The sequence below is a fragment of the Manihot esculenta genome, chromosome 10 (genome assembly GCF_001659605.2).
Source record: "Manihot esculenta cultivar AM560-2 chromosome 10, M.esculenta_v8, whole genome shotgun sequence".
In the NCBI taxonomy this organism is placed as follows: domain Eukaryota; kingdom Viridiplantae; phylum Streptophyta; class Magnoliopsida; order Malpighiales; family Euphorbiaceae; genus Manihot; species Manihot esculenta.
In genome coordinates, this window is record NC_035170.2 from 28,917,194 (window position 1) to 28,934,755 (window position 17,562).

Genomic DNA, 17,562 nt, shown 5'->3' on the forward strand with positions numbered 1-17,562 from the left:
ACTTTTAAAAAAAAATTTCTAACAAAATAATTTATTTTTGTTATTTAATTTTACTTTAAAAAGTAAAATACATCAATAAATTCATATATAAACTATTAATAAAATTTGAAAAATAATTTCTTTTTTTAAATAATTTAATTTTTCAAAAAATATTTTTTATTTATTAAATTTTTAAAAGCTTCAATAGTCATAAAATATAAAAAATATTTATTTATAAAATAAATATAATTTAAATTTAAATTTTACTTAAAAGATTAAAAATATTCAAAAGTATGATGTGAAAGAAAAAAGTTAAAAATCTTACAAAATTTTTTAAAAATAAATAAAACGAACAATTAGGTTCTAATCGCATTTAAAGAATTAAGTTTTAATTTTAAATTAATTAGCATTAATTATATAAAATCGTCTTTTCACATTACATAGATTTAATCTAATCATAAATATATTTAAATAAATTTAAAAAATTTTAAATTTTACATTCTCGACGTTTCAAAAGAAAAACAAAATATCAATATTTAAAATTTAAAATTTAGTAATTAATCAAATAATTTGAATTATGAATTTCATTTATTTTTTTAAATTATTTAATTTTTATTTAAAAAACTAAAATCAAATATTTCATTATTTAAGATTTATTTGATAAAAAAAATATAAACATTGATATTTTTTATATTTATATTTTAATTTTAAATTTTAAATAATAAAATTAATTTTTTCATATTTATTTATCTTAATTAATTTCAACTAAAAAATTAAATTTGTAATATATATATATATATATATATCATGTCATTTAAAATTATTAATTATTCCTTAAAAACTATTAATAAAAAAATCAAAAAAATAAAAATAAAATTTATTTTATTTTGTCTTAATTATAATTAAAAAAATTAAATTAAATCTAAAAAATATTAAAAAATTATAATATAACCCCTAAAATTTTATTTAACTAATAAAATAGTCTTTAAAATACATATTTTTATTTCAATAATAAATTTTTCTTGTAAATTCCATTATTTACTTCATAGTTTAATAAAAATTTAAAATATAAAAAAATTAGTATAAAATATATAATATTTCATTTTATTTAATATTATTGATATAAAATATATTTTTTTATTAAATTAAAAAATTTTAATAAAATAAAAATATTAAATATTTTAAATAATTTATAAGAGAGGTGATTAATGTATTTAAACGTATTTAAAATTTTATAAAAATCATAATGGAATAACTTTAAATACTAAAATATATAATATTTTATTTTATTTGATATTATTAATATAAAATATAATTTTTTATACATTAAAAAAATACATATATAATAATTCATAATAGTGAGTATAAATTTGTAATGAATATAATATTTATATGTGATATTTTATATAGTCAAAATTTTATTTATAGTAAATATTTATTTAATATTATATATAATAAATATAAAATAAATGTAATTTTAATATAAAATTTTAAAAACTATATTATAATTAATCACTAACTTTTTCAAATTCAATTTAATACTCTTAAAAATTAAAAAAGACTTATTTTATTATTTAAAATTTAAAATTTAAAATATAAATATAAATTAACTAACATTTAAATTCTTTTATTCGATAAATTTTTAAAAAATATTCTTATGTGTCATTGACACATAAAATAAACGAAAAGATTAGTTTATTGATTAAAAAAATAAAAATATTTTAATATATTTATAAAAATTAATGTTAATAAAAATTAAATAATATATTTTTTTTAAAACTAATTTATTTTTTCTTTAATTAAAAAAATATTTTTCATTCATTAAATTTTTTAGTGTCTTAAAAATATTTTTATACTTATAATTGGAAATTTTCTACGCCACACCACTCAATAAATAGTCAAATAAATTTAGATTTAACCATTAACAGATCGCTAAAAATGCAGATTTAATCAGTTGAAATCGCCTACCACTTGGTGTTTCTTCTCTTTCCATATATATATATAAAAATGGCTGAAATCGAGTAGACGCACAATGACCCATTTATTTTAAATGGGTCAACAGGTTAATATCAACTCATTTAAAACGCGCTTTCTCTTGCCTCAATTTAGCTAGTTTATGCAAAATTGTAATGCAGAAATGAGAAAACCATCTTTGTAAAAGCATCATCAGCCATGAAGGATAAATATATCAAGCAGATTGATATATTTCTATTCCTTTTTTCTCTATCCTGTTCTTGCCTTTATATCCTGCTATAATAGGTGGGATCTAAGAGTCTATAAAACAAAATCATGCATCAACATTCTCAACTGAATACTTGTGTCAGAAAGTCAAGAAACATTGAACAAGCTTTTTGAGCATCTTAAAACCAAAATGATTCCTCCACAAGACCACTAAAACAATACGCCGCGAAGCAAAAGTGCCATCACAAGTAGTGCAAATTTGGAGACTCTCTGGCCATTGTGATGGGCACTTGATTCAAGTAATTAAAGAAAGAAAAGCGGATAGGAGCAACACCATCAAGTGCAAGCTTCCTCACTTCGTGCACCATCATTCACAACATATGTGCAGTACCAAAATTCTGATTTCAGGTCTTATTCCTACTTTAGATTAAGTTGTAGGCATACGACTATCAATTAAAGATGAATGCAAACGACTTATTTACCACACACTCAAAAAGGTTCATATTGTATTCCTTTCCTTGTTCATGAGGGTGACCAAGTGAAAGATAAAGGTCATTTACAAATCTCCCCCCCTCATTGCCTTGATGAACTATCTGGGAGTCCCCTAATATCTTCCCTGCATGAGAAGGATAACAGTTAGACTAATATTGGGGATACCAAAAGGAAGCTACAACTTCACTTGTGCTTAAAGATTTCATCTTCAGACATCAATTCTTAGAATTTAAGGATAAAATGAATGGTGAGATCAACTGCTAATAGAAGAGCGGCAATAAAACTGTGCAGGATACTGTATAAAGAAGAGGTTCTAAGAATGAATGTCTTACTTGGTTTTCTCCAGTTTGTCCTACAGGTGCATAATTTGATTGCTCTCCATGCATATTTCTCTGCTCCATCTGCGAAAACCTTTGACCTTCACCTGGGTAGCCCTGCCCATAACCAATATTTGAACCTTGCCCATGAGTTCCAGGTTGTGCAGGAGAAAAGTTTCTGCCATCTCCCCTGAAGTTCCTCTGATCTCCTTGTGGGAAGCCCCTTTGGTCTTGAGGATAATGATTTCCCTGCTGACCATGGCTGTAGTTCCCCTGATATTGGCCTCCTCTTTGGTCTTGGCCATAGGAGCCTTGATATGGACCCCTATTTGTCTGATATGAATCCCTTCCTCCAGGAGCTTTATCCCAATTGTTCATTGGCATTCTATCTCCTTGTCCAGGAGGGCCATAATTTTGCTGTGGTGGGTAATTTTGAGGAGGTCCATAGTTCCCACCACCTTGCGTATATCCTTGATTAAATTGGGGACTAGCACGTCCACCTTGCATATATCCTTGTTGATTGTATTGGGGACTCCCACGTTGATTTGGGGCAGGACCTCCTTGCTGGTCATATCTTGGCTGGGCAGGACCTCCTTGCTGGTCATATCTTGGCTGGGCAGGACCTCCTTGCTGGTCATATCTTGGCTGGGCAGGATTCCTGTTCCTGTCATTGAATCTTCCTGTCTTCCTATATTGAACTGGAGGTGGCCTTGGTGTTATTACTCCATTTTCATACTTGTCTCCTGGAAAGCATAAGGTGGCAATGAGGGTCGGAAGTTAAACTAACTTAATATCGCTGCCATATTCGCATCTAACTGCTAAATAGAAAGGACTATTTCTATATTAAAGAGTTGTATACATACCACATTAAAATCTAATATGGTTAACACCTTGTGACATTTAACAAGGAAATCGAGGTAAAAATTGTAGATCATTCCTCCACCACAACGATCCCCCCCCCCCAACATACACACACACACACGCAAAAAAGGGAAAAAAAGGTGCATCTTCCTTTAATTTAATTTTATTCCCTTTGTGAAGGAAGGCATGGGACTGTAACATATTGAATGAAAATCAAATTGATTAATACCCTCCATTCTCATTATCCTCTACTTTGAATATAAACTAAAAGAAGAAAAAAACAAGCAACTGTTCCTCTCCCCTCCCTGCACTTCTTTAACAGAATTTCAAAAGAGGAAATCTCACCTCCATATTCCTTGTTTTGTGGATCAATATAAGAATCTGGCAGTACAAATACAACTCCAGGAATATCTGTTTAAATAATAAAAAGGTAGTCAACACAAGTACCAGACAACATTCTATTACAAATGTACAATGAGAGGAAGCTACAAGCACGGACCTTTAAATTTTTCGGACTCCTCTTCTGTCATAACTGCCTGAAAACCTTGATAAGTAGTGGTGCTACAAGCGTATATCTTTTTCTTTGCCTCCTCGATACTGAACCCACCAAATAATTCCAAAATCACACTTTTTTTTCCAGTAATTCAACAAACAGCGATTAGAAAATTGGAATACCTGATGCCCAGTCCCTGAGCGCAGATACGCTCGTACGTCGCAACCATCTCTTCGGGTGTGGGCTTCGGGTCCTTGGGAAAATCCACTGTAATTAGCCAGTGATTGAAATCGCAGCCCTCGAAAAGCACCATGTCCTCCGTGATCTCGTCTCCTTCCTTGTACACCCTGTACTGTTTTCCCGAGGAAGAGAGAGACATTGGCGATCCCGCGAACGGCCGCGACTGAAAGATGAAGAACGCTGGCGATTGCTTGGATGGCGAGGGAGAAATGAAGGCATGCGGGAGAGGAAGAGGGCAAGTGGGAATGATCGGAGAGGAAAGAGAGCGCTGGAGAGTGGAAAGTGAGGTTAGAGCTCGACGGAAGCGGACAAATTGCAGAGCCATGGCTTAGAGGTTGTGACAGTGGTGAGCTAGGGTTTAGGGTTTACGAGTGTTCTAAAGAGTACAGAGCGATTGAGAGCAGCTGGCTGTTCCAGTTATAAGGGGCAAAGCTTTGGGCTTTTTATATTTTCAAGTTGAAAAATAAAAAAAAATCTCAAATTCTGGTTTGGAAACTTTTTTTTTCAAAATCAGTGAAAATTAATTCTACAAAATAGAGTGCGGTGAGAAAAAATAAATTAAAAAAAAATTGGGGTAATGTATTACCGATTTTTGAAGTGCGGTATTCTATATTTTTAAATTTAATTTTTATTTAATTAATATTATATTATATTTTATTAATTTAATTTATTTAATTATATATTAAATTTATATAAATATAATTATATAAATTATATAAATATAATTATAAAAGTTATATTAATATTAATATAATTTATTTTAAATTATTAGTAATATAATATTATATTTATTATATTTATCAATTTATTTTATTAATTATATAATTTAATTAATTATATATTAAATTTATATAAATATAATTATAAAATTATATTAATATTATTATAAATATTAATTATTTTAATTTATTTATAATATAATATTATATTTTTCATATTTATTATTCTATTTTATTATTTTTATTATAATTAATTTATAAATATTTAATTCTTGAAAGGTTTTAAAATTTTTTCTTTAAATTTTGAAATAATAAAAAGTCCGAAATTTCTTTTTAGGTGTCATTAATTGTATAATTTTTTAGATTTTTTATAATAATAAAATTAATAAAATAAAATAATAAATATGAAAGATATAATGTTATATTATAAATAAATTAAAATAACTAATATTTATAATAATATTAATATAATTTTATATTTATATTTATATAAATTTAATATATAATTAATTAAATTATATAATTAATAAAATAAATATAATATTATATTATAAATAACTTAAAATAATTAATATTAATATAATTTTTATAATTATATTTATATAAATTTAATATATAATTAAATAAATTAAATTAATAAAATATAATATAATATTAATTAAATAAAAATTAAATTTTAAAACGCAGAATTAACGCGCATATAATTTTTTTTAAAAGTGCGATTATGTAATTTTTTTTTTTAATTTATTCTTTCATACCGCACTCTAAGAGTGCAGTTAGGGGTGAGCATTCGGTCGGTTCGGTTCAAAACCGAACCGAACCGAATAAACCGAAAACCGAAATTTTAGATTTTATGAAAACCGAACCGAACCGATTTTGGTCAGAAACCGAATCGAACCGAACCGGTCTGATTCGGTTCGATTCGGTTCGGTTTAATCGGTTTCGATTTTTAATATTTTTTTAATTTTTTACACTTTATTTTTAGTATTTTAAAATTTAATTAAAATATTTTAATTTTAATATAATTTAATTTCTCTATATTATTGAAAAAACATATTATTATTCCTAATCGGTTCGGTTCGGTTTTTTCGGTTTTTTTCTGATCAAAATCGAACCGAACCGAAATAACCAAAATTTCTGAAATTTAAAACCGAACCGAACCGAAATGTATAAAAAACCGAACCAAATTTTCAAATCGGTTCGGTTCGGTCGGTTTTTTCGGTTCGAACCGGATTCTGCTCACCCCTAAGTGCAGTAGACTGTACCGTGCTTTTAAAGCGCAGTAAAGTGAATTTTCACCTTGATTTCGGAAAAAAAATTTTGAAATCAAGATTTGAGATTTTTTTTTTCTACTTGAAAAAGTAAAAAGCCCTTTTAATATAGTAATTTAGGTGATGTTCGTCCAACGTTGAATGAATACTTCTTGTCACGTGAATACCCTTAACCAACGAATGACTCTTTGCCACATGAGGACCTTTAATCAATGAAGAGCCTTTAATTTAATTCAAGACCATTTGGTATAAAAACTCATTAACTCAAGATCATGTATCTGAAGACTCTAATTTATAAAGATATTATAGCACATAACACACAAATTCATAATGAGAGGCAATCAGTTGATGTTACTACTGAAATGGAAAGTAGAAGAAGTGTTTCTAGAGGCAAAATGAGAAGAGTTTTTGGGAGCTGAAAAGTGAAGATAGAAGCAGAATGGGGTCTAGTGCTAGGCGTAGTAGAGGTGGTGCACATAGCAGTAGTTCAACAATGTATGGGGAAAGAGTTAATGAGATTAATATGAGGGGCAATCAGTTGATGTTACTTAGAGGTGTAATCGAATCGAGCCGAGCCGAGCTTTGTAAAGCTCAAACTCGTTTATTAAAAAAGTTTGGAAGCTCGACTCGAGCTCTAATATTTGATTCGAGCTCGACTCGAGAATTAAATATTATAATCGAGCTCGATTCGAGCTCGACTCGTGAAAAGTTCGTTCGATTTAATAACGAGCCTAATTCGAGCTCGAGCTCGAAAAGCTCGATTAAGAAGCTCGTTAATAAAGCTCGAGCTCGAACTCGGAAAGCTCGATTAAGAAACTCGTTAAAAAAGCTCGAGACTGAGCTCAAAATTAAAAAGTTTGATTTGAGCTCAAGTTCAGGCTCGAGTTCGAATTAATAATTACACTTTAATCAGTTTTTAATCATCATTAATTTAAATAATATAAAAAAAAGAGAGTGTACATAAAAAAAATTACGTAACACAATTTATAACTAAAATAACACAAATAAATATAAATTCAACAACATAATAAAATTAGATTACACACAAAGTTTAATATCAAACAAATAAAGTTGATTCCAATTTCCAACAGTTGAAACAAGCTAATATAATTTAATTATCTTCATAATCATCTTCATGCTTGTTCAATTAGTTAACTTGAATTTCAACTTCAACATCCATATAACCTTAATTAATTATTATTAATATACTTTGATAATTATTATCATCTTTTATATTGTATGCTTAATTATATACAAAAATTTTTTTATAATTATACTTTAATTTTAAAATGTATATAATTTTTACAACTCAATTTATCATGTAATACTATAATTTTAAAGAATACTTATTATAATAATTAATATTAATTATTTGTGATTATACATTAATTTTATGGAATCTTATTATAATAATTATATACAAAAGATTTTTATAATTTAATTTTAAAGAATATTAATTATAATAATTAATCTTAATTATTTGTAATTTTCAATACTATAATTTTCAAGTATTTATAATAGTTTAAATTTTATAACTTTATAGTTATTTTTATTTTTTTAATAATATATGAACTTATTTATAAATTTATTTAACGAATTGGTTCACCAATTTATTTAAACAATATTACTCACGAGCCTATTTAACGAGTCTATTTAACGAGCCTGCTCGCGAGCCTTCTCAACGAGCCTGCTCGCGAGCCTTCTTAACGAGCCAGCTCGCGAGCCTTCTCAACGAGCCAGCTTGCGAGCCTAAAAACGAGCCAGCTCGCGAGCCTAAAAACGAGCCAGCTCGCGAGCCTTAACGAGCCGAATACTATGGAGCTCAAGCTCAGCTCGTTTAAGTGACGAGCCTCAAAATTGAGCTCGAGCTTGGCTCGTTTAAAAAACGAGCCGAACTCGGTCGAGCTTTTATCGAGTCGAGCCTCGAGTAGCTCACGAATAGCTTGGCTCATTTACAGCCCTAATGTTACTACTGAAATGGACAGTAGGAGAAGTGTTTCTAGAAGTAAAATGAGAAGTGTTTTTGGGGGCTGAGAAGTGAAGATAGAAGTAGAATGGGGTCTAGTGCTAGCGGTAGTAGAGGTGGTGCATATAGCAGTAATTCAACAATGTATAGGGAAAGAGTTAATTAAGGAGATGAATATGTGGTTGATAGTAATTGTGAGATGTCATTTTCTAATAGTGAGGATGAGGAGTTTGTAGCACAAGGTGGAGTTGAATCTGAAAATGAATCAATTGATTCATCTATTGAATCTGAAAATGGTTTATCTGACATAGAAAGTGATAAAAAAATATAAGATAAAAAGTTTTGATATAGATGAAGTTCAAAGCAATAGGAGGAGGACAAATAGTGATCCATTCAGAGGAATGTATTATAAGACATTCCAATACAATAAGAGAGAATAAATTATTTTTAGAGTTTAGCAAAGTTTTAAAGATGTATATGCTGTGAGAGATGCATTGAGGGATTATGCTATCCAAGGGGAGTCTGAATTAGTTAGGAAGAAATCTGACTTCAAGAGACTTACTATGACATGTAGCATTGAGGGTTGTCCATGGAGGTTACATGCCTCTATTTTGGGAGATCATATGATATTTATGATTAAGAGTCTAGAAGAGGAGCACATATGTGTTAGGCCTATGAGGAATAAGAACTCAAATTGTACTACAAAATGAATTATTGAAGAACTGAAGGATAAACTTAGAGCAGATCCATACATAAGTTATGAACTCATGCAACATGAACTGCTTGAAAAATGAGTTTTAGAAGTTCCTATGTGGCAAATTTATAAAGCTTAGAGTATGGCTAAATACCAAACTGAGGATGTTCATTTTGATAGTTAGGAAGCTGAAGAAATATGTTTATCTTCTACAAATGTTTAAACCAGTGAAAATAGTTAAGATCAAATTAGAACCAATTGTTAATGAAGGAGATGCTATGGTATTCAAAAGGGTTTAGATTATGTTTGAAGATATAAAATATGGATTTTTAAATGGTTGTAGGCCATTTATTGGATTGGATGGTTGCCATTTGAAATGACAATTTAGTAGGATATTTCTATCTGCTGTAGTGATGGATAGAAATAGAGAGGTGTTGCCTTTAGTCTTTACTGTTATTGAATCAGAATGTGCTGATAGTTGGAAATTCTTTTTAGAGAATTTGTATAGTTACATTGGAAGGGGCACTGGTGATAAGCCTTAAATCATAATGTCATATAGACAAAAGGTATGTTTTTTCCTTAATCTAATTTATCATGCTACATGTTTATTGACTTACTAACACTTTTTATTAAATTATTGAAAATAAGGATTAATTGATGCTGTCAGGGACATTTTTCCCGATGCTTGTCATAAACATTGTTGTAGGCACCTATACATGAACTTCAAAAAAAAAATTTCAAGACTAATGTTCAAAGCTGACTTCTGGAATGCAGCAAAGTCAACCCACAACTATGAGTTCTGGCTTCACATGAATAATTTGAAACCAAAGAAAGAGCAAAAACCTATGACTGGCTGATGAAGGTTCCAATGTCTTAATGGAGCAGACATGCCTTTTGGCCAGAAGTAAAATGTGATCATTACACCAACAACATTACAAAATCTTTCAATGCATAGGTAGGTAAGTTAAGAGGTGTAACGACCCGGAAACCGGACCGCTACAGGCGCTAGGATTCAGGTCGACTTAAGGCCGCCGAGACCCGTAACAAGCCTATCTGAACTCTGTGTACCTGATAAATCTCATACATGATCAAACATAAACATAAAAATTATAAAACTTTTCTACCACCTACCAGGCTTAATCTAAGCATACACTCAGATATACCAATCTGAAACAGCCCTCAGGGCTTACACTAGTGAATGCTGTCTGCTTAGGGTCAAGGGATTGAAACCCTTTCTTCCCAAAACACCTTCACTGGAAACTCATAAAACAAACCATATGTTAAGCCTGGTTCAACACATTTCTCATCAAGAAACGTAAAATAGGATCAAGTACAAAGGGATTAATCATACACCAGGGCATAGCACAACTCTATCCATTGCATGACATTACATATCTATACATCTCATTACTTTACATAACATTCCTTTAATATACATCATGTCCACTATTCTATTACATAAGCAAAACCTTTATCCTTGACGTCTTCCTGGACTACCCCTGACCTGCAAAACTGGGATTAGGGGAGAGGGATGAGCTAAAAAGCCCAGTGAGTAGAAACACTAAAAACAGTTCATTCATTACATGCTTTCATGAAATGCGTCACAGCACAAACATTTCACATCACGGATTGGACATGACCTCAAAACTCCCTCTGTCGGTGCCCGGCCCCCAAAGGAGCTCACATAGGTCTTTCACTACATGTCATAACGTCCAGCCCCCAAAGGAGCTCACACAAGACTGATCTAGACATATTATCCGGCCCCCTAAGGAGCTCACACAGGTCTTTCACTACATGACAGATCTATGGGCTATCGAAGTCGTCTGGGTCCAATCCACACTAACAGTAAATAATACAATGCATCATATTCGTGGCACTAATGCACTCAACCTATTACATATCATGATGCATGGAACATGCTAAAAGCATTTACTTTCTCATATTAAAAGATTAAGTTTAGTTCTACTCACCTCTGGTAGACGCTGGACTGACTCTACAACAGCTAACACTGATGGACTCATCGGTCCCTCGGGTCCAATCCTACACAGGTGGACTCGAATGAGGTGCCAAACACACTCTAACAACTCATAAACAACTCCCCAAAAGCCCCCTAAAACATCACCAAATCATGCATAGAAAACATGCAAAGGAAGGCTAGACAGGGCACTTTCGGCGGTAGGTTCGGCGGCCGAAAGTCCCTCTAGAGCCGAAACTCAGCCACTTTCGGCGGCACCTTCGGCGGCCAAAACTCCCCTCCAGAGCCGAAAGTCCAACTTTCGGTGGCAGGGTTCGGCAGCTAAAACAAGCCACCACAGGCAAGTTCGGCGGCCGAACCTGAGTTCATCCAGAACTCAGCCTCATGCATACACAAGCCTCCCAAACCTTCCAAACCCCTAAAACATGCTTCCATCCTCTTAAAAACATGCATAACTCATACAACAAGCATATAGGAGCTTAAAACAGGCTTAAACTCCAACAAACAACAACATATAGCATACATAGGCATAAAGGGTCCATAACCCTCACATGCACAACTGTAACGACCCGAAAATCTGGACCGCTACCGGCGCTAGGATCCAGATCGACATAAGGCCGCCGGGACCCGTAGCAAGCCTACTATGCATCCTGTACAGCTGGTATAATCCCAAACATGATCAAACATATCCATAAAACATTTAAAACTTTACCTTTAACCAGTTTGACCTGTGTATGCACTATGACTGAACTCATAGAACCCCTAGGGTCAGCATACCCTATGTCAAACTCGGTCCATCACATGTAACAACATAAAATAAAACTCATGTACAAAGGGATTATCCAACTCGGGCCAAGCACAATACTATAACTCTGAACATATAACATAATATCATTATGCAATACAACTCCTTTTTACAACAATACATAACCTTACATTACATCATGTCCACTACTATTCTATTTCATAAACAAGACCATGGACGTAACCTGCTGATCTCCTGACTATCTCTGCCCCTGCAAACCTGGGGTTAGGGGAGAGGGGTGAGCTAAAAAGCCCAGTGAGCAGAAACCATAAAAGAAAACAGTTCATTTTAACGTATGCTATCATGGAATGCGTCACATCACAAATATATCACTTCAAGGATGAATCTGTCACCAATAGCCCTCTACATATCAATCTCGTACCATAACAAGTCAACAATACTCTATGCCAGGGGCGATACGGCCACGCCTGGACTTCACATACTCTATGCCAGGGGCGATACTGTAACATCCTCTGGGCCCACAACAGTAGATATTGTCCGCTTTGGGAGAGCCCATGGCCCATCTTACCCCTCACGGTTTTGTTTCTAAGGGAGAGCCTAAGCCCGTCTTACCCCTTAAAACGCGTCTACTGTGGTCTCTTGGGGCTTGCCCTTATAAGGCGTCCCCCCTCCTTACCTCTTTCCGATGTGGGATACTTTCAATCCACCTCATAGGGCTTCTACCCCCCATAAGGCCTGAGCGTCCTCGCTCAGCACACCGTACTCATGAGGCCCAGGCTCTGATACCAATTGTAACATCCTCTGGGCCCACAACAGTAGATATTCTGGGGGAAGTAAGGCTAAAATGACAGATTACATGAAGTTGGGTGCTCCCCAGTTTGAGTCAGGTGATGACCCGTTTGTATATTTGGAGAAGGTCAAGATGATCACAGAGGAGATTGGGGCTGATGATAGTAGAGCCATTCAGATGGCTGGTTTCACTTTGAAATGCAAAAAGGCCCGTGAGTGGTTCAAAAACTATGTGAAGCCGAGGGTGGATAGCCTATCATGGGAGGAGTTCGCTAATGAATTTGCAGGATGGGCTTTCCCTGATAGTTCAAGGGAATTAAAGATGATAGAATTCGAGCAGTTGAGGCAAACCGATGACATGAGTGTAGACGAATATACTGACAGGTTCACCCTTGATGTGAATTGTCTGTGTTATGATGCATTTCATGAAAGCATGAACTTTAATATAATGTTTTTAGTTTCTGCTCACTGGGCTTTTAGCTCACCCCTCTCCCCTAACCCCCAGGTTTGCAGGTACGGGATTGATAGAGAAGAAAAGAAGAGAAAAGTCATATGTATGTAATAGCTAGAGTATGTGGACATGACGATGATAAGAATGTAATGTAAAGTTTGAACAGTTATGTTTATGTAACTATGTTATTGAGGATAGAGTTGTGCTTGACCATAGTAGATGTTAATCCCTTGGTACGTACATGATCTTATTTTATGATGTATATGTGAACCAACTCAACACAGAATATATATTGCCATTGAGGCTTTGATGACATCCCACAGAGGGATTAATGTTTATGTATATGATGAATACAGTGCATGCACAGGTTGAGTTTGGTGTATGAAGAAAAAGAATAGTTTTTAATTCTTATGTATGTTTGTTGATCATGTATGGGATTAAACAGGTAAACAGGATGTATGTTAGGCTTGCTACGGGTCCCGGCGGCCTTACGCCGATCTGGATCCTAGCGCCGGTAGCGGTCCGGATTTCCGGGGCGTTACAGATACGGCCACACCTGGACTTCTCATGCTCTATGCCAGGGGCGATACGGCCACACCTGAACTTCTCACCTCATATCATATCGTACATGCCATATCATATCATTCCATATCAAGTCATAACATACTGAGGGCTAGAGGATCATCCAGTATCCATCCACATCATTGTCATCGTATTATGCAATGCATCATATTCGTGAATTCTAATGCAAACAACCTATTGCATAACATGGTATTCATGATGCATGAACATGTTTGAACATGCTGAAAACATTTGATTTAAAACATAAGGGTTAGTTCCACTCACCTCTGGCTAGCTCTGGACTAACTCTGAAGCAGCTAACACTGCTAAACACCTCGGTTCCTCGGGTCCGATCCTACATAGATGGACTCCAGTGAGGTGCCAAACATACTCTAAATAATACATAAACAACTCCCCGAAAAACCCCCTAAACATCCTCAAAACAAACATAGAAAACACCCATGAAAGGGCTGGACAGGGCACTTTCGGCGGCACCTTCGGTGGCCGAAAGTCCCAGACAGAGACGAAAGTCAGACAGGTTCGGCGGCACCTTCGGCGGCCGAACCCTCTCTCCAGAGACGAAAGTCAGGCACTTTCGGCGGCCGAACATTACCTTCGGCGGCCGAAAGTCTGCTTTCAAGCCAAACTCAACTTTCGGGGGCAAGGTTAGGCGGCCAATCCCTGCATCCTCAGGCAGGTTCGGCGGCCGAAACCACCTTCGGCGGCCGAACCTGAGTTCATCCAGAACTCATCCTTTGAGCATTTCAAGCCTCCCAAACCTTCCATACACCCCAAAACAAGCACCCAACTTCTCAAACACATGCATACATCCTTAACCATGCACAAAGGAGCTCAAACAAGCTTAAACTCCCAAAAACAACATCTAAAGAATACATAGATAGTTTATGACCCACATAGGCCAAAACCATCAAAACAAACCAAACCTCACATACTCTCTCCCAATCATGCATACTCTCTCCCATATGCTCAAGGGGCTTGAAAACTGACCTAAACCCCAACACAAACATCACAAGAACATACATTATCATACATTGGGCATAAAACCCACATAAACCCTAACATGCATATCTACCCATACTCAACCATCAAAACCATCTTAAAACTCTCTTAAAACTTCATGAAACGTAAAGGAAAGCATAGATCCACACTTACCTCTTGAAGATCGAGGGTTTGTGCGAGCTCTAACTTGGAGATGGGAGGAAACTACTCCTTGGGTCTCCAAGCTCCCAAAACTTTGATCTAAGCTTGAAAACTCTTCAAAACAACCATGAACTCATAAAAATATGAAGGAGATGAAGAGAAAATATGAAAATGACCAAAGGAGGACATGAACACACCTGAGCTCGAGAATGGGGAGAAATCTCACCCATTTTCGGTCTGAGGGGCTTTTATAGGTGGCCAGCCAAACCTCCTTCGGCGGCCTAACGTGCATGCAAAACCCCCCCATGTTCGGCGGCCGAACTTGAGGTTCGGCGGCCGAACCTGGTTTGTTCAAACATAGCTTTCGGAGGCCAAAAGCGCTCCCAAAACCAACTCATGTTCGGCGGCCGAACTTCACTTTCAGCGGCCGAACCTGGCAAAACCCTCCTTGGTCTTTTCCTTTCAAAACTCACTTCTTTTTCATTTAAAACCATGAAATCAGTAAAAATCATTTTAGAAGTCACATTTTACCCCTCTAGAAGACTCTGGCACCATCAACATTCCATATTCCAGAGGAGATTCCGCCGGAAGGTAGGGATTCCGATGCCGGAATCTAGCCGGGTATTACATTGTGTATGAGGTATCCCTTTTATTACATGATCAAAAATGTTTTATAATGTTCATGAAAGCCAACTCATCTCATGTTGTATCGCCCGTTGGGGCATTGATGAGATCCCACAGAGGGATCACGATTATGATCATGACTATGTACATGTATGTTCAGGTTGAGTTGGATGTTTGAAGGAAAAGTTTTAAATTTTTATGCATGTTGTTGATCATGTATGGGATTATACAGGTTTACAGGTTATATGTTAGGCTTGCTACGGGTCCCGGCGGCCTTAAGCCGATCTGGATCCTAGCGCCGGTAGCGGTCCGATTCTCGGGTCGTTACATAATGGTATCAAAGCCCTAGGTTCATAGGATCGGACCTAGAGTGTCGGGCTCATAGATGTTCTAGAAGGTTAAGCACAATAGGAAAGATCATGTCAAAGCCCTAGTTTCATAGGATCGGACCTAGAGTGTCGGGCTCATAGATGTTCTAGAAGGTTAAGCACAATAGGAAAGATCATGTCCACTAGGATAGGATGTGGAGTCCTGTCTTGTATGATGATGTGAAATGCCATGATTATATACATGTGCATTGATACTATGATATGAATGATGTATATGTGATGAGGGTTCATGTGTGCCCACATGAACCATATGATGTTAATGTTTGTATGATGTGTACTGTTTTTCAGAAAACAGGATGAGAGGAACTCGTCGATCTGCACGATTGACTGGAGTGCCACCTGAGGATGAGGGCACGAGCGCCCGTCCTCCTACATTGCCTAGGGCAATGTCTTGTAGAGCCAACAGAGAAAGAGTGTCAAGGGACCCTAGAAGGTCTTTTGATGCTAGCAGAAGGGGGACTGATAGAGGAGGAGGTTCTTCAGATGTGAGGGAGGTTATGGAAGAGGATCAGAGGAGGGATGGGAACCTGGATGTGAGCATGGAGGAAGAAGGGACAGGGGAGTCTCAGGGAGGCGTTCAGGCCTCGGGGTATGGTTTTCCACCCCATTATCCACCCTTCCCACAGGGTTCAGGGTATCCGATGGGAGGTACATCGGACTATTCCAGCTTTAACCCCTACCCTACCTACATGCCTTATCCACCTTTCTATCCACCTTACACACAGTACCCAGCTTATCCACCCTCACCTTTCTATCCAAACCCGGCAAACCCCACCTCGGGGAATGCTGCACCCCCACCTCCACCACCTACAGAACCAGCAGCCCCAGTTACTCAACCTCCTAGACCTAGCTCAGCTGGTGGGAGCAAGGTAAAGATGACAGATTACCTCAAGCTGGATGCTCCCAAATACAAGTCAGGGGATGACCCCTTTGAGTATCTGAGAGTAGTGAAGACAATAACTGATGAGCTAGGGGCGGATGATAGCAGGGCCATTCAGATGGCAGGGTTCACTTTACAATGCAAGAAGGCACGGGAATGGTTCAAGTGTTATGTGGACCCGAGACTAGACGGCATGACATGGGAGGAATTTGCGAATGAGTTCGCTGGATGGGCTTTTCCAGACAGTTCCAGAGAACTGAAGATAATTGAGTTTGAGCAACTGAGGCAGTCAGAGCACATGGGTGTAGAGGAGTTCACGGATAAATTCTTGGAGCTATTGCCTTTTTCAGGGCAAGCTCTAGATACAGATACGAAGAAAGCCAAGAGATATGTTATGAAGCTGCATTCTAGGTACTCCTCGTTGATTCAATCAGCTGAGAGAGAAAGTTTCCACACTGTGGTGGATATGGCTCGAAGGATGGAGGCGAGTGCTATAGTTGAGGGGTCAGTGAAGCAGTCAGTGACCCAGTCTTCAGGGGTTAAGACCCCAGGCAAAGGAGGACCAGGTTTCTCTTCTCAGAGCTCAAGTAAGAAGAGGTGGGATAACACCACCAAGAAGCCGAAGAAGAATAAGTTTTGGAACAAGTTGAAATCCGGTCTGGGATTTGGCGGTGGCTCGAGCTCAGGCTCAGATGGTACAGAATGTCAGAGATGTGGAAGACCGCACAGGGGAGTGTGTCGAGCTGGGACTAA

The 17,562-nt window shown here is 35.7% G+C and overlaps 1 protein-coding gene across 4 annotated transcripts; it reads right to left on the bottom strand.

Annotated features, from left to right (window-relative positions):
* Positions 1-2,256: 2,256 nt before the first annotated feature.
* LOC110625068 (multiple organellar RNA editing factor 1, mitochondrial) lies at positions 2,257-4,986 on the bottom strand. 4 transcript variants are annotated; one of them, XM_021770581.2, is made up of 6 exons: positions 4,506-4,986; positions 4,330-4,427; positions 4,176-4,241; positions 3,593-3,712; positions 2,985-3,526; positions 2,257-2,776 (listed from the first exon to the last, which is right to left on the bottom strand). In XM_021770581.2, the coding sequence occupies exons 1-6, from the start codon at positions 4,886-4,888 to the stop codon at positions 2,765-2,767; spliced, it is 1,221 nt and encodes a 406-aa protein (XP_021626273.1). In that variant the 5' UTR covers positions 4,889-4,986; the 3' UTR covers positions 2,257-2,764. The 4 variants fall into 4 exon arrangements, with proteins under 4 accessions (XP_021626273.1, XP_021626272.1, XP_021626270.1 ...); XM_021770580.2 differs by having other exon boundaries at positions 2,985-3,559; XM_021770578.2 differs by having other exon boundaries at positions 3,560-3,712.
* Between the last annotated feature and the right edge of the window lie 12,576 nt (positions 4,987-17,562).

Bases quoted from the DNA above. Each gene is read 5' to 3' on its own strand.
- LOC110625068 (XM_021770577.2), bottom strand. From the start codon at position 4,888: ATGGCTCTGCAATTTGTCCGCTTCCGTCGAGCTCTAACCTCACTTTCC. The intron at 4,428-4,505 runs GTATTCCAATTT...TGGTGGGTTCAG, and splicing joins GCTCAGGGACTGGGCATCAG to TATCGAGGAGGCAAAGAAAA. The intron at 3,713-4,175 runs GTGAGATTTCCT...TATGCTTTCCAG, and splicing joins ACAAAACAAGGAATATGGAG to GAGACAAGTATGAAAATGGA.